This window comes from Durotheca rogersii, assembly GCF_024521655.1.
Source record: "Durotheca rogersii strain YMJ 92031201 chromosome Unknown GGS23scaffold_53, whole genome shotgun sequence".
Lineage (NCBI taxonomy): Eukaryota > Fungi > Ascomycota > Sordariomycetes > Xylariales > Xylariaceae > Durotheca > Durotheca rogersii.
This window is the reverse complement of record NW_026251284.1, coordinates 49744-74416: the sequence shown is the minus strand read 5'-3', so window position 1 is coordinate 74416 and position 24673 is coordinate 49744. Positions and strand designations below refer to the sequence as shown.

General features: G+C 36.7%; 1 protein-coding gene across 1 annotated transcript; it reads right to left on the bottom strand.

Annotated features, from left to right (window-relative positions):
* Positions 1-2177: 2177 nt before the first annotated feature.
* Positions 2178-5768, bottom strand: GGS23DRAFT_589654 (AAA-domain-containing protein). Its single transcript, XM_051517639.1, has one exon. It carries the CDS (start codon positions 5634-5636, stop codon positions 2499-2501), a length of 3138 nt encoding a protein of 1045 aa, XP_051367272.1. The 5' UTR covers positions 5637-5768; the 3' UTR covers positions 2178-2498.
* Between the last annotated feature and the right edge of the window lie 18905 nt (positions 5769-24673).

The following is a 24673-nucleotide window of genomic DNA, read 5'->3' as shown; positions in this document are numbered from 1 at the left end:
ACTAATGAAAACATGAATGCGCGAGCTATATAAATATGCATCTAGAAGGTTACGTAGTCTAGATCTACCACACTACTATAATACTTAAAATTAATAACTAAAGAACTAAAGAAATAGCTACTTAAGAAAAAGGAGATATTCTTTAATCTTATATAGATCTTTATAATTAAATAACTTAAAACTTCTTTCTTACGGGCGCCCTTCTAAGAAAGGCGGCGCTCGCGTAATAGAAAGTAGAAATACCATTTTCTACTTGGTACTTCCGTACCTTCCCCTCTTGTATCTTCTGACCCGTACCTGTTGGTACCCTCCCAACTATGGTTTCTAATAATTGCCTCTTCTTCCTAAGGTATTACTACCTCCTTAGGGGTTTTTTTTCCTTCTTAGAGGTTATATTATATCCTAGAATCCTCTCCTTTTCCTCCGTAGATCTTCCCAGGGGCCTTAATTTACCGGGATACGCCTTTTTTAGTATTTTACTCTTCCCAGAAAGCCTTCCTCTTATCCTTCTCCTCTTAAGATATTACTAACGCTTTGGGTATTATTTAATCCCCCGGTATACCCTTTCTTTAAAGCTACCTTTCCTTTCTTAGGATAAGTTATCCGTTCCCCGGGTTATTATTTTTATTCCTTGGGATATTACTATTTCCCGAAGCGTTATCTCCGTTTCTTGGGATATTATTACTTACCGGGGCTTTTTTTCTTTTCCTAAGGTGTTATTATTTTCTTAAAGCTGCTATCTCGGTTCTTTTATTAAACCGTAAAGCTTTAAAGCTCCGTATATGAAGTCATATATAAGCGTTTTTTAAGTCTAGCCTAACTCTTATAGCTACGAAATCGTCGGTCTATTTACCCTGTTTAAAAATCCTCATTTATTTTCTATTGACGAAGTTCAAAGACTCCGTTTAAAAACGCGTTAAAACGCGCTCTTTCGTTTATTATTAATGCTTTTAGCGCCTTTATCGAAGGATTATTATCCTAATTAAACTTATCGTTTCGTCGTTATTTTGACGCTGTTCCTTTTTTATATCACGCCTTGGGCGTTCTTTTCTCGTGCTTCGAATGCGGCTTAACTTAACTAAGCGCTATATTCTAACGCTTCATTATCTTTTTTTTGGAAAATTTTTTTCGCCTTTTTTAACTACCGATTTCGTCGATTATAAATATTTCTAAACGTATTTATATCGTATCTTTCTCGAAATTACCGTTTAAATCTACGTTTTCTCAGGTTATCGATTATTTCTTAATTATCTTTTATCAGTCCTTTCTCATAATTACTACCAGCGCGTCTATCTAAAAGTTAATACCGCCTTTTTAATTATTAACTTAACTATAAATATAATATCGCCTTTCCTATTATTAATTCCGCTTGTTAAGATATTGATTCGTTACTTATCTTATTAAGTCTCTTTATAAATACTGCTAGTACGTATATCTAAAACTAATACCGCTTTTCTGATTATTAACTTTACTATATTAATATCGCCTTTCCTATTATTGATCTCGTTTGTTAATATACTTTTAAATCGTTACTATTTCTTATCAGTTCTTTTTCGTAGGTATTACCAGCGTATATATCTAAAGACTAATACCGCCTTTCTGATTATTAACTTACTAACTACCGTTTCTCTAGATATTACTTCGCCATTCTTACTATTAATTTCGCTCGTTAAAATACTAATTTCGTAAAACAATTAAAAGAAGGTTTAGCTTTTTATTATTGTCACGTAGCTATCAGTAGGAGCTACGTGCGCGAGAGCGCACGTAGAGAGCTATCTCACGAGCAACGGAAGGAGGAGCGAAAGGAGAGAAAAGGTCTTAAATCTATCTAAGAACAAGCTAAAGGAATAGAAGACAACGGGAGCGAATATATAGGAGCTCCTATTACTAAAGTAAGCAACGAAAAGGAGCAACCTAAAGAGCCACCTGTACGTAATAATTATAGTTTTAAAAGCTATTCGCTAAATAAAAGCCGTATATTAACGATTTAAAGCTAAACGAAGAGAAAATAAAAGGGAAAGTATACTTTATAGGCCGTATTTATAATAGCTAGCCTTATCCTCCGTAGGTACTAAGAGCCTAATTACGTACCATACCCTAGTACTAGCCAGGGCCCTATAATAGGCACAGCCCATAATAAAATCCGTCTTAAGAAATGTATAGAGAGGGGAGGCGGAGGACAGAGAGGAGAACGGTAGTAACTTTCAAAATGCGGTGCATATAACCCACCCACCCACCTCCTGTTATCGATGTGCTACTTACTTAGTTGACCCCGTATGTGTTGACGCCTAGAGTACACCGTGCACAGGGCTGTGAGTTTGATATGACGGGTAGGCTATAAGTGCTACATATCCCCGGCAATAGCATTCGCATATACCTACGGAACAGGCGCGACTATACAGAAAACATCGACAACCTGGTCTCTAGACGAACCCTCGATTCTCGTAGACTAGTATGTAACTACTATATTTATCATTGATTTTCCGTCTTTCGCTGACCTACTGTCCGTTCCTGACCCTCGCGCCTCTCACGTCCACGTCTGTATCCACGGCCGACCCTTTTCCAGTCGCTCTCGCGACCTCAAACCCCATCCCGCGCCTTCTACGCCGCCCAGCGCCCCCATCCCCGTACTTCTCATCGAATTTACGGATCGCCGTCAGTGTCGCCATGTCCTCGCTGACACTAGCCCCAATCTCTCGCAGCGCCTTGTCGAAGTGTCTCTGCCCGAGCACCCGCTTCTTTATCTTTCTCGTCCTGTCTCTTTCCGGATATCCCTGATTTGCCGCTCCCCGGCCCCCTGTCCCCTGCTGCAGCTCCAGCCCCAGATCTTCCTTAACCGCCGCCATCGCTGCCGCCACGCACACGTTCTTCAGATCCGATCCCGAGTATAATGGCGTGCGCCGCGCGATCTCGTCCACTGACAGCGACTCTTCCAGCACCTCCTCCTTGAGATGAATTCGTAGGATCGCCGCTCGGTCCCGCTCCAGTGGTAGGTCGATCAGTAGCTTACGCGGCAGCCGCCGTAACACAGCCTCGTCCAGGTCGAATGGCCGGTTCGTCGCTACCATTATGAACGCCTTTGTCTTATCCATGCCATCCCACTCTCGCAGAAACTGATTGATCGTTTCCCTCCGCGCTCCCACGTCACGTCTGCCCCGCGCGCCTAGCAACGCGTCCGCCTCGTCGATAAAGATTACCATTGGCTCCTTTTTCTTGGCAAGTCCGAACAGCGCTCGCACATTCTTCTCGCTCTCGCCCACGTACATGTTATTGATACTCGCCCCGCTCACTTCGATCATATTTGCACCGCTCTCCTTGGCCACCGCTTTGGCTAGTAGCGTCTTGCCCGTGCCGGGTGGGCCGTATAGGAGGCAGCCAGGGATCCTATCGGTAGCGAGAACACCGTAGGAGAAGGCTTCCGGATGGATCAAAGAGAGCGTAGTCAACATCTTGATTGACTCGATCGTCTCGCTGGGAGCGTGTATGTCTTTAAATGTCGTTCGGATGTCCTCGGCGTTCACGAGGCCTGACCTAAGCCTTTCTTCGTGATCCTCGTCAAGGTCATTAGACTCGCGCACGTCAACAAATCCCCTAGGCTCCTTTTGCTGGTTACTATCCCTAAGGGAACCGATACTCGACAAGTTCGTCTTCAGGAGCTCAAGCCTTCGGATCACGCGGGCGGCTTTCTTAAGAGCTTCGATGCTGAATACGTTGATCGGGTCCTTAGAGTTGCCAATCATGATGGTTGCGATGCGGTACACTTCGGTGACTGGTAAGATACTGTTTGTCCATGACTCTGGCAGTTTTCTCGGATCTATTTCAGTCATTCCGATCAAACCACTACTTGTTGGCGTTTTTCTGCCTCTGAGAGTTTGTTCAACTAGTGTCGATAGCATCCTGACGATGTTCTCTTCGTTCTCCCTAATGTAGGTCTCGGTCTCCCAATAGCTGATAAGGGATGCAACTATTTTCGAAGAGGAATTGGCACGAAGGGTGACAACTCGGTCTACCGCTTCTAGCCTGCGTAGTCCGCTAAGATAAAGCCTAGGCGCTCCTTTCGTAGAGCACGATCCGACTAAGACGATTTTTCGGCCATCCGCCCAAAGCCCATCAACGACTTTTCGGATCTTGCCTACGATCATCGCACCGCACTCTGCATCCAGACTGAGGGCATTGAAATCATCGACGTGGACGATGAGTGGTCTCTGCTCAGCGGAATCCGAATCGGCGGAATGGACGAGCTCTTCGAGAGCTGTGTTGATTTTGAGGTCTTCCCATACCCCGTCTCCTTTCCCCCGACTCGACCCATTCAGAAAATTATCCATTAGGGATGTGTATCTTTTGTTGTCCTTCTTCGGCCTTTCGTCTCTTACTACGATAGTGTCAGGTAGTCGGGTGGTTCCCAACTCACCGCCATCCTCGTCGGTGGCGTGACTTACTTTCAGTTTTCCACTGTTCTCCGCTGCTTTGTATCCCAGCCGTGATACCACGCCGGGTGCCCTGACGATGTCCTGGCCAAGATAACAGCCGATAATGTGCGCGATGTCACAGGCTCTCATGTGTAGGATGTCGGCTCCCAGTTGGACCGCAACATGCTGCAAGATGTCGCGTGATATAAGATAACTCGAGCAGTCAGGAGTATTGATGATAGTTATGGGGCGTCGCATGTCTGGAGCTTTCACGTTCTCCGGGGCCTGAATTATGAAGTCGGCATTGACGGATGTGACGATCTCCTCAATGAGTTCCTCAGGATATAGACTCACACCAGAGGCTTCTATGCGAGCGTCGGTGATCAGCTCATCGATTAGTTGTTGAGCTTGGTTCGACGCAAGTAATGGATTATCATGCGCGGCCTTAGCGTACAGCAGGGCCTTCAGAAAATCCGCAGAACTCGCAACTGAGCTAGATTCGAGGAATGTTGCCGCCGCCTCTTCTCCGGAAACCTTTCTGGCCAGATGTGCCACTGCCCAGAAAGAAGCGGCAATTAAGGCGTCGCCCCTCTTGAGGATGAACCTCCCCTCTGGATCTGATTCTAAGGTTTTGACGGCCTCATTTAAGGATCCCTCCGTCCAGGCCGCGGCATCGAACAAAGATGCACTATGACCTTCTCGCGGATTCTCCGACGGTTTAGAGAATGGGACTCTCTTCAGGAGTATGCGGGGTCCTTTGCCGTGGCCAGAGACATGAAGGTCTAATTGCGTATTTGGTTCTCCATCTTTGAAATGGCGGACGGCTGTTGATAGAAAGGACATCGGTACGGATAAAGGGGGGAACTCCTGGGCCCTACGACTCCGTAAAGCTCGCGCTCGTAAGGATCTACTGCTAGGTTTCTTGCGCCCTTGACCCTCTTCATTTGCCGCTGTACCGTTCTCTCCGGATAGGTCTTCAAAGCCATCCTCACCGCCCACCGTCCCGTTCTCTTTCTCTGGATTGTCCTCGTCATTGCGCGACCCGCTGTTGTTTTGGCCAGAAGCTCTGGTGACGGGCGAGCTGTGGAAGAATCGGCCGGGATGTGTACCTAGTTGTTGGGGTTTCAGTGGTATGAATGCCGCCGAGCGAAAGGCGCGGGTTGACAGAGTACGCATCCGGAGAATTGGCGCTCGATGTGAGCCGGCGGATGCATAGCTTTCTATCATACAAGGAGGTTAGGAGGGAAATCGAAAGTAGGAATTTAAGGTGGCTGACGTTAAAGGCATGGGGTTAACGTGTGGAGCTCCGTGCTACCCATACCGAACCCACGCCGAAAGCTCACCGAGAATTAGTAGCCCACACCTTTCGAAAGTGATTAGCATTGATAAGTAGCGGCTAAAAGGATGAAATTATGAAATGCCAGCCTTTAATTAATATTAATTTGCTTTTTTTCCAAAAATAAATATTATTATACATATTATTAAAATAAAACTTTTATTATAAAAATACAAAATAATATTGATATATTATTAAAAAAATTCTTTAAAGTAGATAGAAGAGTATTCTTATTAATAATTATAAGTATATAAACGAGATTATATATAGTAATAAAGGTAAGTCTTACTTATTGTAACTTAAATAGCGTAGATGAATTATTTAAATTATAACATATGAAAGCATTTAAAAGATTATAATTAATCTATATTTCCTAAACTCGCTTTTTATTTAGTAACATATAAATTATTCTAAAGTTAAATATTATAATTCATTTATTTATTGATTTACTTATATTAATAGAAAAAGTATAATAATTAAATGACAAAGCTTAAAGAAATTAAACTATTTAAGAATAACTATATAATTATAATTAAGTAATAATTATTAGTAATTTTAATTATTAAATTGAAAATAAGATATATTCCTTAAAAAGTTTAGAAAATAGTACATAGATTTTAAAATAAATATAAAAAATTTCAAGAGTCTAAATATAATATTAATGAATTAATTATTACTTAAAAAAGTAATAACTTAATAAGAAAGTAATAACAAAAGTAGAATGTAGTAAGATTAAAAATGAATTCTTAAATAAACCTTTTAAGAAATAATGCTAATATGATTTTAAGAATTATTCATTATATAAAAGCTATATATTAATAATTTTTAACTATATAAATGTCACGGTTTCAGGAGCTGTTCGCTAGGTAATGAGGAGGAGCAGAGCGTACGCGATACTAGAGTCCCGGATAGGTTTACTCGAAAGTATACTCTATTAAAGACTATAGTACGTACGATAGTCTAAGATAGATAAAACTAATATCACTATATTAATGGAAAGATAAGGAATCTAATGTAGTTATTATATCTTAGCTATGCCCCTTGGTCGTAAAGATGTAGTAATTGCTAGTCCGAAGATATAAGAGGTAAGGAAAGAAAAGGAGCAAAGCGTAATAGTTACTTATTCGGTCATAGTAGTACGACGAAGTAACTTAAGCGCTTATAACTAAAATAGATATACTAATCGGAGAACGACGAATCTAATAATAAAAACGAATCTTTAATTAAGGTAAAAATGATAAAGATAGTAATCTAGCTAAGTAGTAAACTCGATAATAAGTATAGCATAGCCTATACTTACGGGAGCTATAGTTACTTTATATAGGCATAAGGCCTATTGTAACGTATTACGTAATGCATCAAGAGGGCATGTCTTACCGCACTACTATAATACCTAAAGAAGAAGAAGAGAGAAAGGGAAGGAAACGTATTAACGATAGAGTTAGATATATCCTTACGATTAACGTTTTAAGAAAGCGCGTTCCCCCGTATACGTATAGAACTATAATAAGAGATACTTTAACTTATAACTTCTTATTATATGCTCTTAGTAAAGTAATAAATACGTACATTCGTAGATTCGTAATTAAACGTAAGCTAAGGTAGGTATTATCGAAGCTTTCCTAAGTACGGTACTTATAACCTAAGTAACGTATTCGACTCTCTCGTTCTCGTTTAACCTTTCCTCTTATTTTTCGTTATTCTACGGTTCCGATTTATTTCCTCTCTTTCTCTCCTTAGGTTTTTTATTTTCGTTTTAATTCGTTTTTCGATTTTTCTCGATTCTAGATTTATAATTTCGTTATTCCTTTCTTTCTCTTATATATATATATATATATATATACTATAAACCCCGCTCTTTAGAAGGAACTCTTAAAATTAAACTAAAGAGCCGCCCTTAAGCTACTCGAGTAGTTTAAGGCTACGGGAATTACCGATGAAGAGATCGCCGAAGCGGCCGGGAAGGCTAAAAACGATAAGAAAAAAGCCGCGACGTATTAATGGATTAAATCGATACCGCCGCCTGTAAAGCTAATAAATAAATAACCCGATGAATCGTTCCGCCGACTACCTTCTACCGAGAAGTTCCGGGATATTAATCGGCTAATCTCTTAGCCTTAATAGGTATCCTACGTCCCGTATTCCCGCCCTCTAAACCAAAGCCCGAAAAAAATTATTAGCCGGTAACTCCGAAGTATCGAAGAAGTTCGGGTAATAAACTAATAACGCTAAATATATATCTCTTAATATTAATAAGATTTATTAATCAAACGTTAAATTAATTAATAATAAAATAATTCGTAACGTTTGGTTTTATTTTCTAGGTAAACTAACGGCCGGCCGGCCCGTCGCGTAAGAGATCCTAAGTAAGGATTTTTAAGAGGTTACCTACCTTTAAAGCTATATTTTACCCTTCGCCCGCTACGTCTAATCCTCTCGCCGTTAAACGTTATTCGTAGAAATTAATAATAATAAACCGATCGGCGAATATTTCCGTCGATTAACGACGGATTCTCGTTACGTCGTTAGTTTATTCGTTTAATAATACAGGATACTTAACGAGGTACCCTATTAATATTACGAACGCCGGCTCGCTTCTTCTAATACTGCTAAATACGCGGATATATAACCGTTCTTTTTTTATCGTTTCCTAGCCCTCGATTATATCTTCGGATGCTTTTACGGCGTTTACCTTTTCTTTATTAACGAGATACGTTATAAATTTCGGAACGAGCGATTTACTTACTTACGGGCGAGGACGGATCGTAACCTCCTTCTAATAAAGGATTTAAGCTAGGTCGCGTATCCGCTTATATTACGAGTAAGGAAAAACGAGTTATTAATTATAATAAACTCGAAGATCGTTACGTTCTAGGGGTCGAAAAGTAAGTAAGTTTTTAGTTTTCTTAATACCTAGCGAGTTAGGGATAGGGTAAGTAGATAGAGAGAAAAAGAAAGGTATTAATCGGCTGGTATATATTACTTTTAGCTTATTTTTAAACGCGTATTCCTTCTCTTTCTTTTTACTTTTACTTTTCTCAATATGAATTACTTTCCTTACTTTCCCTTTAAACGCTAAAATATATCCATATTAAAATGTAATAATCTCGTAACATTAGGATATTAATATCTTAAATTCTTAACGATAAACGTAAAGGATAACTTATTCAAGTATAAGAACGCGTTAATCGGCGTTAATAATCTATAGAAATATACTTTCTTTTAAGGTAAGAAATAAGGAAGGGCGTATTTATTAGTATCGTAATTTAAGGTATTAATTTCGTATATAAGCTACCGGTTTAATAACCATATAAGAATAACTTCTTTTCTTTCTTACTTAAGAAAGTAATTATATATTATATTCTAGGCTTTATTATTCTTCGATCGATATAGGCAGGTCGTTTTACGGTACTATAGCCTTATTATTTTATAGTAAGAAGGTTATTTATATAATCGGATCGATCTTCTTAGTCCGGGTTTATCGTTAGGTAAAACTTCGTATCCTTCGAGTTTCTTATTTAGTATTTTTACTATAATTCACGCCTTATCGTTCGGAGCTAATCATTCTTCTTCTTTTTTATTAATTACCGAGGATATAAACTCTAGGCCTTCTTTAGCTTAGGGGTCTTTAGTAATCGTCGATTCCTAGTCCTTATATATAATTAGTAATAAGTATAAGCTTTATTCGTTTTCTTCTGGGTTTTCTAGCTCCTAAAATCCGTTAGTATTTTCGATAAATTTCCGTAGTTTATGACTTAAAACCAGGTATAATAACGTAACTTTATCCCCTTCCTTAAACTTATAACGACTATAATTTAAATCTTCGGCGATTAAATACGGTTTCTTTTAATAGTACTTTAGTTTTATAGCTATCGATTTATTTATATATCGTAACGTATCATATAATAATACGAGGTCGTCGGTTTTTAGAAGCTCTTTTCGTATCCGGTAAGCGTTCTTCTCGTCCTAATACCGGGTAGGTTTCTTATGTTTAGCTACTAAAACCTTAGTTACGGTTAAGATATCTTCCTAGCGTCTTTCGATTAATCGTACGCGTATAATTAAAAGCGATTCTCGGTCCGGAATATTCTTCTAGTTTATAATACGTTAAGTTAGGATAACGGTTTCAATTGAGATAATAGCCTTATACTTATATATTAATTCGTATAACGACATTTCGTATAAACGCGTCGAAGTCTTATCTACCTATATAATTATCCTTAATAGGTTCGTTTATTTCCTATTATTATTATCTATACCTTTTATAAGGCCTCCGCGAATTATTTTATACTTAACTTCGATTACTTCTTAAGATTACGGGAAATAAGTAATACCGACTTTAATTCTAATACCGATTAACTCTATTACTTTACGGACTTCCTTTTTATTCTCGGAATTATTATTATATTTAATTACTAAGGAGACGCCGTACTATAAGAATATCTACTCTTAAAGGAACTTAACGATCGTGTTAGAATCTATTCTTCTAATGACTCGGGCTTCGAGAAAACCGGATAATTCGTTTCGTGCTTCGATTATTACGATAAATCCGTTATTTATTAATATATATTATATGTTTATTACTTAATAAGTAAGAATATTAATTAACTCGTTATATAAAGCGGGGTCGACTTTCCGGATATTATTTCCTTTTTAATATCTAGGATATGATTTAACCTCTCGGGCGACGTATTCGAATATACCGCGTTAATAATATAGTTTAATTATCCGATCGTAAGTCGATATACGTTCCCTATAGCCGAAATCCTCGTAGTAATCCTTAATAATAGCTTTACATAATTTTTCCTAATCGATAATTCGTCGTATGTCCTTATACTTCTCGCGTTTCCTTTATAGAATACCTTTTAAAACGACGTATTTAAACGCTTCCTTCTTAAACCGGATCTGTCGTTTTTAATACCCTATTGATCGGTTATCTCGTAATCGGGTAAGTAATTAAAATCGCGGAAGAAACGTTATTATTTCTTATGACTTTATTAACTATTCTTTCAGCGATTATAACGATAAGGCTTTATTGTTAGATTATTTAACGGCGTTAAGTAATACGGTTATATTCGCGTATATTATATTAAGCTATATATCGAGAAAGTTTTTTATATTGCCTTCTTATTAATCGTCGTCGTCGTCGCTTAGGGGGCTAGGTTTACATAAGAAACCGTCCGTAGCGGAGTATCTCTTACCGGGTATATATTAAATATCGAAATTAAATATCTTAATAGAAACTATTTACTTAGTAAGGATAACGCCCGGGAAACTAAAGAATCCGTCGTTAAGTTAAGCGATTAATACTTTAGCGTTTGTTTTAAGTACGAAGTAAATACCGTAAAAGTAGTTTCGAAACCGTCGTAGGGATTTAACGACTCCTAAATACTTTCGTTTCGTAGCATCGTAATTTAACTCCGTTCCTCTCTAGATCCTTAACTCGTATCTCGAAGGTTTAAAGTTATCTTTATCGTTATCCTAACGTAATACGTAGCTTTAATCGTTTCTTAATACGTCGACTTTTATTCAGATTAATTATTCGATAATATAATTTACAATAATTAATACCGGTACGTTAATAAGAGTAATCTTAAGCGAATTTACAGCATGTTATTAATTGATACCTTAGATAAGATATACTTTCTTACGTATTAATACTAAGAAAAGTTTAGCGATTATAGCGTAGTAATCGATTTATATCTTAAAGAAAATCGTAATACCGATAAAAGACCTTACTTCGTTTATATTCTTATATAACTTCTACTTTAAGATCTTAATTATCTTTACTTCCGAGGGCTTCCTACCGTTTATACCGTATAAATATCTAATAATTACCGTACTACCTTTATACTAAGTAAACTTAACGGCGTTAATAATAATACCGGTTAATTCGAAGTTTAAAAGAACGACGTCGATATTCTTTAAGGACTTTAGGATAAAGCGTCGTACTTCTAGAAAAGCCTCTTAGTTATTATATCTTAATACCGGCTCTTTAATACCGACGTCGTTAAAGAAAGAGTCGTATTTAATAGGAATTAAATCGTAAAGAATTCGTATAACGGCTCGAAAAAAAGCAGTAATTAAGTTCGTCGCGCCTTATAGTAAAGTCGTTATACGTAAAAGGCTAATAGGAGTAGCGAACGTAGTTAGGTTACGGTTCGTTTCCGTTAACGTTACTTAATCATACCTAAAGAAAAGGTCGACGACTATAAGAATTAAATATATAATGAATTCTTAAGTAAAGGAATCTTTATCTCAGGATAGGAAAGCGTCGCGAATAATCTAGGCGTTAAGTTTTATCGTAGAATTAATAAGTCGTAAACTACTATCTTTCTTCTCGACTACGAATTACGTATTTCAATAAAGACCGTAACTTTCTTTTAAGATTCCGTTCTTTAATCGTATACGTAAGACTTCGATTATTCGTTCCTTAAAGGGTACTAGGATAAGGATATCCTTAGCTTACTAGGCGTTATATAGTACCGTTTTAATCTTATAATTAGGGTAAACCTTAAGTTAGATTTTTTCGATTTTAAAGAAATCCTAGGTTAGGGTTATCTCTTTTTGGTATAGGATCTTAATAAATACGTCTTTCTCTTAATCGGTTAATTCCGTATCTAATAATCTTATTTTAATAACTTTAAGCTATTTCGTTATTAATTTAATACTTCGAAAGGTATTAACGAATCTTAGTATAATATTCTTATGAGGTTTATCGTGTTATAATATATCTAGCGGCTCGTACTTCGATTTAACTTCCCTTAATACCTAATCCTTTTAATTTAATATTCTTAGCGGTATTTAACCATTTAACGGTACGTTATTTATGGGTTAAACTTTACATGACTTTAATTTATATATAGTATTAATTAAAAGCGTATATTTAGCTTAGTAAGCTAATTTCGAAATAAGGGCTAGGTTTGGCTTATATTATTTCAATTCTTACGTCGTATATCGAATTACCTTCGTAACGGCTTTACTAAAGACGTAAAGAAACTCTTCGTCGCTTAATCTAGCGATCGCCTTATCTCCTTTATCCAGACCGAGTTCGAAAGCCGATAAGTCCTTAGCTTTAGAGATAAGTACTACTTCCGTATCGTCGTTATAAAGGTAGGTATAGTTAATTTTAGCCTAGAAGTTAGCGTCGGCTTCTAAGTACTTAAATAGGAACGCGTTTTTAGGTCATTATACGTTATTAAAGCAGCCTAGGTATTAATAATATTTAGTTTTCTTAATCGCCGAGTATAAAGCTTAGTAGCGTATCGTCTTTTACGTCGATAGCGAGAGGGATTATTATCTAGGCCGAGTTAAAGTTAACGGTTTTTATAAAGGTATTTCCGTTGAATTCGAGTTTTATACGGGACTAGAAAATAAAGTTTATATTAAGTAATAAGGAGTAATTAACGAATATATTTTTAATAACGTAAATCGGTAAACCGAGGTAATAATCGGCGAGTTAGATAGGACCGTTGATTATTCCCATATATAAGGTTTTTATAAAGGATTTAAAACCTCGCTATATCGCCTTAATACTGAACAGGAGCAGCGTGGGCACGCTGTAATGGAGGCACGAAACAAGGACTGCCCAACTGCCAACAACTGGCCCAGTGCCGATCAACCTAAGATCACAGCTGTAAACAGCTGTAATCGGTTGATCAGCCAGCTGAAACGGCAGCTGGAAAAGGGAGACTAGAAAGGGGTAACGAGGAGGATGGCTAGAAAGGCATGGCAAGAAACGAGTGAATGGCTGTAGGTCGTGATGTCTACAGGTCTAAGTTTAGCTAATGAAAATATGAGTGCGCGACCTATATAAATACACATCGAAAAGGCTACGTGGCCTAGATCCACCGCACCACTACAATACCGGTTATAGGAAGACGTTACTTCTTTACGTAGCTTTTTATGATTATATTAAACTACGCCTTTATATCGATTACCGTAAATACGAAAGCTTCGTTTTCGTTAGGTCTTACGTTAATTACTAGCTAAAGAAAAGGCCGGATACAGTTCCTAATATCCTTCGCGATAATAAAATTTACTAATATTCTATTTGAAGGATTAGTAAATAAGGCAGTAGTTTACGGTACGCTAGGTATTTTAACGCTTTCTTCCTGATCCTTTTATACTTATTTCTTTATAATTTTAATAACCTTATGTAAACTTTTATTAATCTTTTTAACGTACGTCGTAAGATACTTAACTACTTATTCCGAAAACCTAGGTATGAATTTAATTAGGCTATTCTAGGAAACCCTAAAGCGCTTCTTATTATTCTTATTAATTTTCTCTAGTTAAAACTCTCTTAATAACTCGTCGACAGTGAACAGGAGCAGCGTAGGCACGCTGTAATGGAGGCACGAAACAAGGGCTATCTAACTGCTAATAACTGGCCTAGTGCCGATCAACCTAAGATCATAGCTATAAATAGCTGTAATCGGTTGATCGGCCAGCTGAAAACGGCAGCTAGGAAAGTAGGACTAGAAAAGGATAACGAGGATCGCGAGAAAAGGCATGGTAAAAAACGAGTAAATGGCTGTAGGCTGTGATGTCTATGGGTCTAAGTCTGACTAATGAAAATATAAGTACGCGACCCATATAAATATACATCGAAAAGGCTACGTGGCCTAGATCCACCGCACCACTATAATAGTCTTCGTTTTCTTAGCTTAATCATTCGTATTCGAAGTAGTATTCTTCTTAGCTTTAGCTAGTTTACGTTTCGGTTATAACGATAGGACTTCTATATCCTCTTAATCGGGTACTTCTTTCTCGATATACTCGCCGTTAGGGCCTTTAGCTCGCTTAACTACGTTAACTTCGACTGGATCCGTTTTAATAATACTCTTATAATAATAAATACCTTCGTCGTCGATAAAACCCTTCGTTTAATTATAGCCTAAGATCTTAGTTTTATATAATTCGTAGTTATATTTACGTTTAATTATTTAAATAACGTTTATTTCTGATATAGCTCTAGGTACTTCTTCTTATTTTAATATTACTTCCTTATTTTTAAAGTATCGTAGGTCGAGGGGCATAAGCTTTAACTTCCCAGCTAGGTAGTAGTATATTATCTTACGTACTTATTCTAGAAATTCCTTACTTTAATATAGGTGAAATAAAATATAGTAAGTAATCGGTTCTCCTTTACGTTTAGCTTAAATAATAATTAATCCTAGGATTAATATTAATACTAGCTTATCTAGGTTTCCGTTCTCGAGGTAGTATAATCGCTTTTCGCTCTTATAGCAGAACCGATTCTACGTTATATCTATTAGTAACGGGTAACAGATATAATTATAAAGCTAATCGAAAGTACCGTAAAACTAATATTCGAATTCCTTATAATTACTCGACTAAGTTAATAGTATTTTATTACGTATGCCTCGGTAGTTTAATATAATATTACGTTTAGAGCTTATTAAGGTCCTTCCGTTAGTTTATAGGTTATAAAGACTTAGGTTCCAAACCGCGTTTATTAGAAACGGGTTTTCTTATTAATATTATTAATCGACGCCGTACGTATCCCTAGGGCTATAAGAGCTACTCTCTTAACGGTAGTTCTACGAAGTTATTTTTATCTCTAAAGCGTTAAATCAGTTATAAAGGGTTTATATATTAGCTTTTTCATTAGTACTTAGGTAGCCGTAAGAAGGTCTAGGTTACGAGGAAGGCGGTAGTAGAGGCATTTAGAGGCTAGGAGCCGTTAATCGTTAAATTATTTATGATATAGGCTTTTTAGATTCTTCGAAAGTCACCATTTTTTACTATCGTCGTTTTTCAGCTTAAGTCTTATCGGTAATTTATACTACTATACGACGTTCCGCCTACTTATAAAGCTAGGTATAAAGAGTCCGGTAATCGATATTTCCGATCTTATTATAATTATAGTTTCCCGTCTTATAGAACTTTATAATTAAAGATATTAAGAATTTATCGGCTAGACGTCCTACTTTCTAGGAAAGCTTTCCGTCGTCGTTTACGAGTTTAAAAATACGTTTATAATTTATAAGATAAGTAAAGATTACCTTAAGATTATAAATTACGTTACCTCGTTTTAATGTTACGAGTTTTCATTTAACGTTAACTTAGTTTAGTTTATCGGTAGTCCTAAAACGGTACTTTAAGGTTATAACGATAACTCTTTAAATCGTTTAATCCTTTATAACGTCGTTAATACGCTTTTTAATGATTTTAATTGTAGTCTATTCGCCGATCTTTTTAATCTTATCGTCGTCGCTTATACGGTAACAGTTAAATAATCGATTTATCCTTTTTACTTATTAGGTTACGTTAAGTTTATTAAACTGAAGTCTAAGGTAATCGGTAGGGTTTAGGAATTCAATGGCTAGTATTACGATAATCGGGGTAGCTACCGGTATATTCTAGTTACTAAAGGCCCCGTTATTATTATTCTAAGATAATGTCATAGGGATTAACGGGATAAGTATAGAGCTACGGGTAAAGGGTAGTTAAGTAGGAGTTTTATCGTCGGTTTTCTCTTCGGGCGGATATAAGGACGAAAAGCTAATATCGACTCTTAAGGTCTTTATTAGTAATTTAATCTTTATTATTTCGGGACCCGATAACGATTTACTTCGTTTCTTAGCTACGGATTCCGTTTAATTTAACGGTACGAGGTATAAAATAAAAAGAGGAATAGTAAGGGTTTTATTATCTAATATAAGTGTAAAGGTAAGATAACTATTATCTATATCCTAATACTTTTTCTTTAATATAAGTGTGTTATTATTTATTATATTATTTTAATCGATAAGGTCCGGGTATTATACGAGCTTCTCTAGTTAGTTAACGTCTAATTAAAGTACGAGGCGTATTTCTTAGATTAAAAGTTTAACTATTATAAATAAATCAACGATAATTCCTCCCATTAAGGTTTAGAACTCCTAACGTATAACCTTCGTTAAAGTAATCCGTATAAGGGATAGATCCCGAGTAAAGGATCGCGTTAGATACGATACTAGTTATAGCTATAGGCCGGTTTCGATTTAACAGGGGCTATTTAATAATATTAGCAGTATTACCATTAGGCGCCGCTTTACGTTTATATTAGTATTTCTCGCTATACTAGATATTAATTAGTAATATAAACCTAACTTATATATAGGTATACCTATTAACTCGAATTTAGTTCCTTTTCTTTAATCCTTTATATCTACGTAGTTTTATTAATATTAATTCTTAATTTTCCTTAAAACTATCGTATTACGTAGATCGGGAAAGCTACGTAGGTACTGAGGTTGCTTCTTAGGAGTAACGGAAGGTAGGAAGAAGAAGGTAAATTAATTAACTATTTAAGAAGGAAGGAGATGAATAAAGGAGATACGAGCTACCTATATATAAACGATAGAGAGCTACGAGTTATATTATATAAGCGAGCTAGGAGTTATATTAAGTGTTACGTAAAACGTAGACGCCTACATTTACGCTTTGCGGTATGTAGGCTTATATAGGCTGGTTTAATTGCTACGTGACATACCCCCTAGTTTTTAAATACCTCTAGTAGGTGGGTAATAACTGCTACGTCCGACCGCCTTTTTAGGGCCCCTCGTAGAGAATTGAACCCCCTACCTCTTGGCGCGACGCCTTACTGCTAGTTCTAGTCTAGCTCTGGGGCGCTGCGCAAGGGGCTGCTTTTTGCCATGTACGTATAATTGAGGGAACCGAACCACTAAGCCACTGGTACCTTTGGAGCGTTAACCGGGCTTATAACTATTACGTAGCTGGCGAGAGCTACGCTTAGGTTAATAGGTTATACGCAAAAGGAGTAATGAAATGCGGGTAAGAAGGTATATATTAACTAACTAGAAAAGAAGAAAAGCTATTAATGAATATAAAGCAATCTATAGGTATATATAATAATACTTAACTAGCTTAGGTAAGCTAGGTAGTTCCTACTAGGGGTATATACCTACGTAATATATTCCTTAGTTAAGCTTACGATAGTAAGATTAATTATAGTCCTTTGCTCGCGATAATAACCTAAGGAAGTTATTCCTTAGTCTCGCTATGCCTCGTTAAGGTTAACCGATTACTAGGTATTCTATCTCGGGCTCCCTTATATTCCCTTATCCGTATATACTCCGGTTTATTACTAGTAATGTTTTCTCCTAAGTTATATACTCTTCGTATTTCCTTTTTAATACTTTATAATTTATTATAAAAGAAAATAATTATTCGTATAATTACTCGTATAATTATCTATATAATTACTCGCTTTCGATTAAGCGGTAGTTAGCTATATATATAATATAGTATGTTACGTAACTAGCGAGAGCTAAGCTTGGGTTAATAGGTTATTCGCAAAGGGAGTAATGGAATAAGGGTAAGAAGGTATATATTAACTAACTAGAAAAGAAGGAAAGCTACTAGAGAGTATAAAGTAATCTATAGGTATATATAGTAGTACTCGATTAGCTTCGGTAAGCTAGGTAGTTCCTATTAGGAGTATATACCTACGTAATATACTCTTTAGTTAAGCTTACGATAATAAGGTTAACTATAGTCCTTTACTCGCGATAATAGCCCAAGGGGGTTATTCCTTAGTCTCGCTATGCCTCGTTAAGGTTAATCGATTACTAAGTACCTTATCTCGGGCTCCTTTATATCCCCTTATTTATATATACTCCGGTTTATTATTAATAGTATTTTCTCCTAAGTTATATACTCTTTATATCCCTTACTTAATATTCCATAGTTTATTATAAATGAAAATAATTACTCGCGTAATTATTCGTATAATTATCCGTATAATTACTCGCTTTTAATTAAGCGGTAGTTAGCTATATAAGTAATGTAGTAGTAATAATAGTTACTTTAGTATTAATACTAGGATTTGATTTCCTTTATTACTATCGCGCGCGCTCGCGCGCGTTATCTATGCTAATTAATTCTACCGTTTCTCTTACGAAGGCGGTTAAGTATAAATATATCTAGGATTTCTTGCTCTTGAATTAAACGTACCTCTCTTTCTTCCTTTCTTCCCTAGGTTATCCGTTATAGGTATATATACTTAATTATAATTAAATAATTCTATTAATTACGCGATCGTAAGTTAATATAACTAGTAAAGCTTTATTAATTTATTATCGTAAGGTAAGTTTATTTCCTTTATAGTTTACGTAAAGCGTAGTTTACGTATTATACGAATCGTAATATACTTTTATTAAGCGACCGTAGGATAATAACTTAACTTATCGCGGTTAAGGTTATTATTTATAATTAATATATTACTCTTAATATTAAAGTATCTTAGGATAATAAAGCGACCGTTAGTTACTTTATATTAATAAATAAGAAGTTATTCGAAATAATCCGTTTATTATTTACTCGTTATTTATCGGTAGTAATATAATACCGTAATTAACGATCTTTTAATATATTTAATACTTAAGAGCTTCGTAAGATTATATTAACGCTTTAAGGTATCGTAGCCTCGCTAGAATAAAAGGTACTCGGCCTTTTCGCCGCGAGCTCTTAGCTTATCTCCCGTATTCGTACGGAGGGTAGCGTTAAAGCTTCGGCCGGTAGCTCCGTTCGCCGCGGAGGAATATCCTTTACTTCCGGGTCCGGGGCCTTAATTATCGCTTAGTTTCTTAAGGATTCCTTTATCGACGAAAGCGACGTCGATATAATCGTACCTAGTCTTTTAACGTAACGTACCTAGGCCTTCGTTACTCGCGTTTTTTAAGGTATCGTATCCCGAGTTATTAAGCTCTTTACCGACGAATTTTCCGACTAGTAATCCTCCGAGGAAAACTTCCTTTTCTTATACGAAAGAAAAATCGAAAAGAATAACCGCTTAACTATATTAATTACTCGTAAGGTTTTTCTACGTAAAACCCGAGCCTAAACTCGCGTACGTTAAATTACGTCTTTTAATAATATCGTTATTACTCGCGTAACCTAAGCGATTATTATTATTATTATTCCGATTCGTAGTAATATCGTAAGACGAAAACGAGGATAAGGACGAGTCCGTAGCGCTTCCTCGGCTTCTAAAGCTACTACTACTTCCGTTACTTCCTTTAACCCGGCCGCTCCGGCGGTTCCGTTTAATACTCCCGTAACGCCGGTTATTCTAGCTCTTATTATTTCCGTTATAGGAACTATCTCGGTTTTCCGTAATCGAGAATACGGAACTCGACGCGTAGTTCTTTATTTAACCTATATACGTAATACGGCTTAGAATAAGTTTACTAGGAAGTACTTCGATTCTTTCTAAAGTACGAGTTATTATTACCGCTACTTATCCGGCTACGCTTACGTATCCTTATAAGTACTTTTACTTCCGTACGTCGAGGTTTAAAGCTAATATTATATAGGGCCGACGTTCTTATCCTATCGGCTATTTATTTTATCGTCGTCCGTATCGAATCCTCGGTTAATATATAAGCTTTATTTTACGTTAATTAATATTCGTTAACGTTATTTATAAGTCCTTAAGTTCGTTACGATAATAAAGAAATTCCTTACGCTTTACTAGAACGGAAAATAAATATCCGCGGTACCCGAAACCGTTAAGTCGCGCCGAAGAGTAATTAATTCCGGTTAGTTTACTTAGCTAGGCATAAGCCCTTCCGTTACCGGCCTATCGATTACCGTAACCGTACCCGCTTTTAGCTTTATACCTATTAATCCTTTTATTCTTTCGGCTAGCGCGAGTAACGTTTCCGCCGCCCTATTAATCGTAATACCTAGCGCGGCTTTGTCGGCCGTCGCCTTTAAGTAAGAGTTAAACGTAGAAATAAAAGACGTTAGAGGAAAGAAAAAAGGAAAGGAAACTTCCGAAAACGAAAAGTAATCTTCTAAGGAAGTAGTATTTAAGGTCGCTCGCGATTACGCGCTTATTTCTTTCGAGTAATACCTATACGAAGTATTATACCGATAAACCGACCGCTTATACGAAGAGATTATCGAATATTAAAACGAACCGGTTATATAATAAGATCCTAAAGCCAGGTAATAAGTATATTCCCGTAATAACGTAAATAAGCACTTACCTTCTAAAAGGATAAAAAGGCGAGTACCTAGCGATAGGTAGTCGCCTATATAGCGAGGAGCGGGGTAAGCTAAAACGGTTACCGCCTAGAAGGTATCCTCGTACCGGTATAAGTACTATAGTACCTTATACCTTAATACCTATCGCGCGACTTCCTATCGCTTCCTTATAATTATCCCTCCTTAAGTTAAGTAATCGTTCCGATTACGAGTCGATATAATATCGCCCGCGTTATATTATTAATCTTATTAATTACTTTAAGGTATTAAATATTAAATTAGGCTTTATTAATATAGCCGGTTAATTCTGCCGATTAATACCGCTAACCGTTATTTCCTAGGCGTATATAAAATTTTTCTACCGTTACGCTCCCTCCTCTCGACTCTTTCCCTTCTTCTTACCCGTCGGTTTTCCTCCTTTTCGTTACGTTCGCTTATCTTATCCTCTTTTAATTAAATAACTAAATAAAAGCCGTCGAGCTATCCTCGTATTATTATTTCTATTCCCTTATTTTATTATTAATACGCTTACGATACGCCGTCCCTTAATCTCCTTTTTCCTTCTTAAGCTAAGCCCGGCGTAGTATAGTCGAAGCGCCGTCGCTAATATAGCTTATAACCCGCCTACCGAATACGCTACGCCGGTAAAGAATACCGACCTACCGTATATAATTTATTTCCGGTATCGCCTAAAGTACTTCGAGATATCGTTCCGCTCCTTATATATATTTCCTAACGCCGCTTCCTCGAAGTACGGCCTTTATACCTACCGCCGTAAGGAATATATCCCGGTAAGTTATTATTATAACGCGCGTCCCGGACGCGTTCCGCTAACGTATCAGTATAACTAACTAACGGTATTACCGGCGATACGCGCGGCTTATTTACTATAATTAACTTTATTAATTGCTATTATACGGTAAAAGTTAACGAAAATAACGAGCCTAGCGAGTTCGTATATTCCTCCGACTTACGAAACGCCTTAGCCGCCTCCGTCTACCGCCTTCTTTACGCTTTCGAATAAATAGAAAAGAGCTACAAGGCTAGTTTTTATAAGAATAATATTAAGCGTAATCGCGCGATACGTTATCCTTATAATAACGACGCGTTATCGACGCGTTAACGTTTATCGTATATATCGCGCGTATTAATTCCTATATATAAAGGATTTAGAAATACGAGTTATAAGTAATAAACCGCCGTAACCTCTTCGCTATCCGCTACCCGTACCTAGATCCCGAGGCCGTAAGTAACCTCCGTTTCGTATATACCGCGTCGTTTAACCGTTATCTTTAAAACGACGCCGCCTTTACTTAGTAATAACTTTAGGTTACTTACCGCTTAATAAACGACGACGTAGGCTTCTTTACTTAAATTAACGCGAAAGACGCGTTTATACGCGAGTTAAACGAAATTATAAAGGGATACCTAATTAATATAGAATATTTTAGCGACTAAGACGAGTTCCCCGACCTTTCCGCCGACGATTAAACGACGCGCTAGTAACGTAAAGCTAGGCGCGGCTTCCTTTTTAATTTTCCTATCGCTACGGTAACGCCTTAATATCGTTTTAGTAATACTTTAATAAAACTCCGGCGTTTTATCGCCGTTCCTTTATTCCGCCTTCGGGTATTTTTATAAAGTAATTCTTAGGTATTCCCTTTAGGGAAATTTTAAAATCCTTAGTTTTAAGGCGACTTCTTTTTCCGCCTTTTTTAATCCTTTACTTCGAACTACTTAATTTTAACCGCTACGTTATCCGTATCTTTCTTCCGAACCTATTAGTTATATTTTAACGACTAATCCGTTTATTTTATTAAGTAAAAGGTATCCTTTTCCTTTTATCGCTTTCCCCGGATTTCTTTTACCTCTTATTCGTCGTCGTTTTCTTCTAGCTCCGGTATAATTAAAAACTAAGGCTCTTATTCTTACTTTTCTATCTTTTAAAGTTTTAGTAAGGAAATAAGGAAGACATTATATAGCGATTAATATTTTTCGGGTAAGGCTAAGCGATACGCCGCCGATCCGATAGTATCGAGAATCCGGAAAGGTTTAATAAATCTAGGTACTAACTTTAGGCTTATGCCTTTAAGCTTTAGGTTCTTCGTAAAAAGCCTTACTAGGCTTCCTTTCTTTAGCCTAAGGGATTTATAGCGTTTATTATAATACTTCGCTTACGATTCGATAGCCTTTTATTAATATAATCGTACCTTTTCGCGTATATTTTCTAAGATCTTTATCCTTTCTTTTACTACCGGTACTCCCCTTTTAAGGACGTCGTTCCTAACGTTAAAGTTTATTACTAAGTAATATCTTATTAGGGATATAAATAATAATAATCCTATTATTACGTTCCTTACGTTATTATAAGTAAATTATACTTCGCTTAATATACTCGGCTAGTTCGCTTATATATCGCTAACGAAATATCAGAGGTAGTATTCTAATGTCTAATTTATCCTCTTCGTTTATCCGTTTATTTACGGATAATACGCTATCGAAAGCTTTCTTTTTATCTTCGAATAATAACATAAGCTAGACTAAAAGTCGCTCGTAAATAAGCTTCCTTTATCGGTAACTATCCCGTCTAAGTAACCGTATCTTATATATATCTTTTGGTATAGTAATTCTATTAATTCGGCGGCTAATAAAGTAATAATAATAAGGAAGAACTTTATTATCTTCGTATAGCGATTTATTATTACGAGGATAGCGTTTATCTCCTAACCTCGATATTAAACTTCCGAGAATCCCGTTATAAAGTCCATCGAGATCTCCTTCCAAGGGTCGGTTAGTAGGGATAGAGACTATAATTCGTTATAAGGGCGATACCGAAGCGCTCGTATCCCTTAATAAACCTAATACCCCGTAACCTATTCTTTTATATCTAGCCCTATACCTCTCTAATAATACTTACGTAAAAGGAACTTATAAGTCCTCTTCTTGCTAAAATATCCCGTTAAGGAATCGTTATAATAACGCATTATAAGCTTTTTCCTAACGCCCGGTTCCATAGGAATATAAACTCGGCTTTAATACCTAACTAACCTATCTCTATCTACCGCCTATAAGAAGCTATCGGCTCTAACGAAGCTATCCGTTACCTCTAGCTCCTCTCTTCGCCTTTTAAGCTTAAGGTTACTTTTCTAAATACGTTAAAGCAATATCCTTATAGTTTCGGTAACGTCTTCGTATACCGTCTCTTAAATTATTATCTCGCTAGCTCTTCGCTTACGGATCGTTTATAAAATATACCCTAAGTATTCTCTCTTAAAGGGTTCCTTATTTTTATTAGATATTTCAATTACGGCTAGCTTTACTTTTAGTAATAATAGTAATTCCGTTTAAGCTCCCTTTTCTTTATAATAATCGAGTCGCTTCGACGGCGCATCGACGGAATTACGTTTACCGCTACGATATTATATTACGAAATCGTAAGGTATTAATTATATATATTACCTAACCTATCTCCCGTTAAACCTAGGTTATCTTATAAACGTTTAAAGATTATAATAATCCGATAATACCTCGACGGTATATCGACTTCCTTATACGTAATACCTTTAATATTTAAATAATTCTACGACGGCTATTAGCTCTTAATTAGGAGTATTATATTAAAGCTCTACGCCTTTAAACTTCCTCGATTAAAACGCGATAAAGTAATATAAGCCTTTCTCGTTTAATTACGATAGGATCGCCGATATAACGTACCCGGAAGCGTTAATTTCGATCCTTATACGCGCCTCGGGGTCGAAGTATCGAAGTAGTAGCGCTTTCGTAAAAGCGTCGCGTAGCTATCGGAACGCTAATACCTCCTCGCCCGCGAGCTAGACTTTTCCTAGTTTTCTTCCGTTAATACTTCCTTTTAATAATTCGTAAAAGGGCTTTACTATACGGGAAT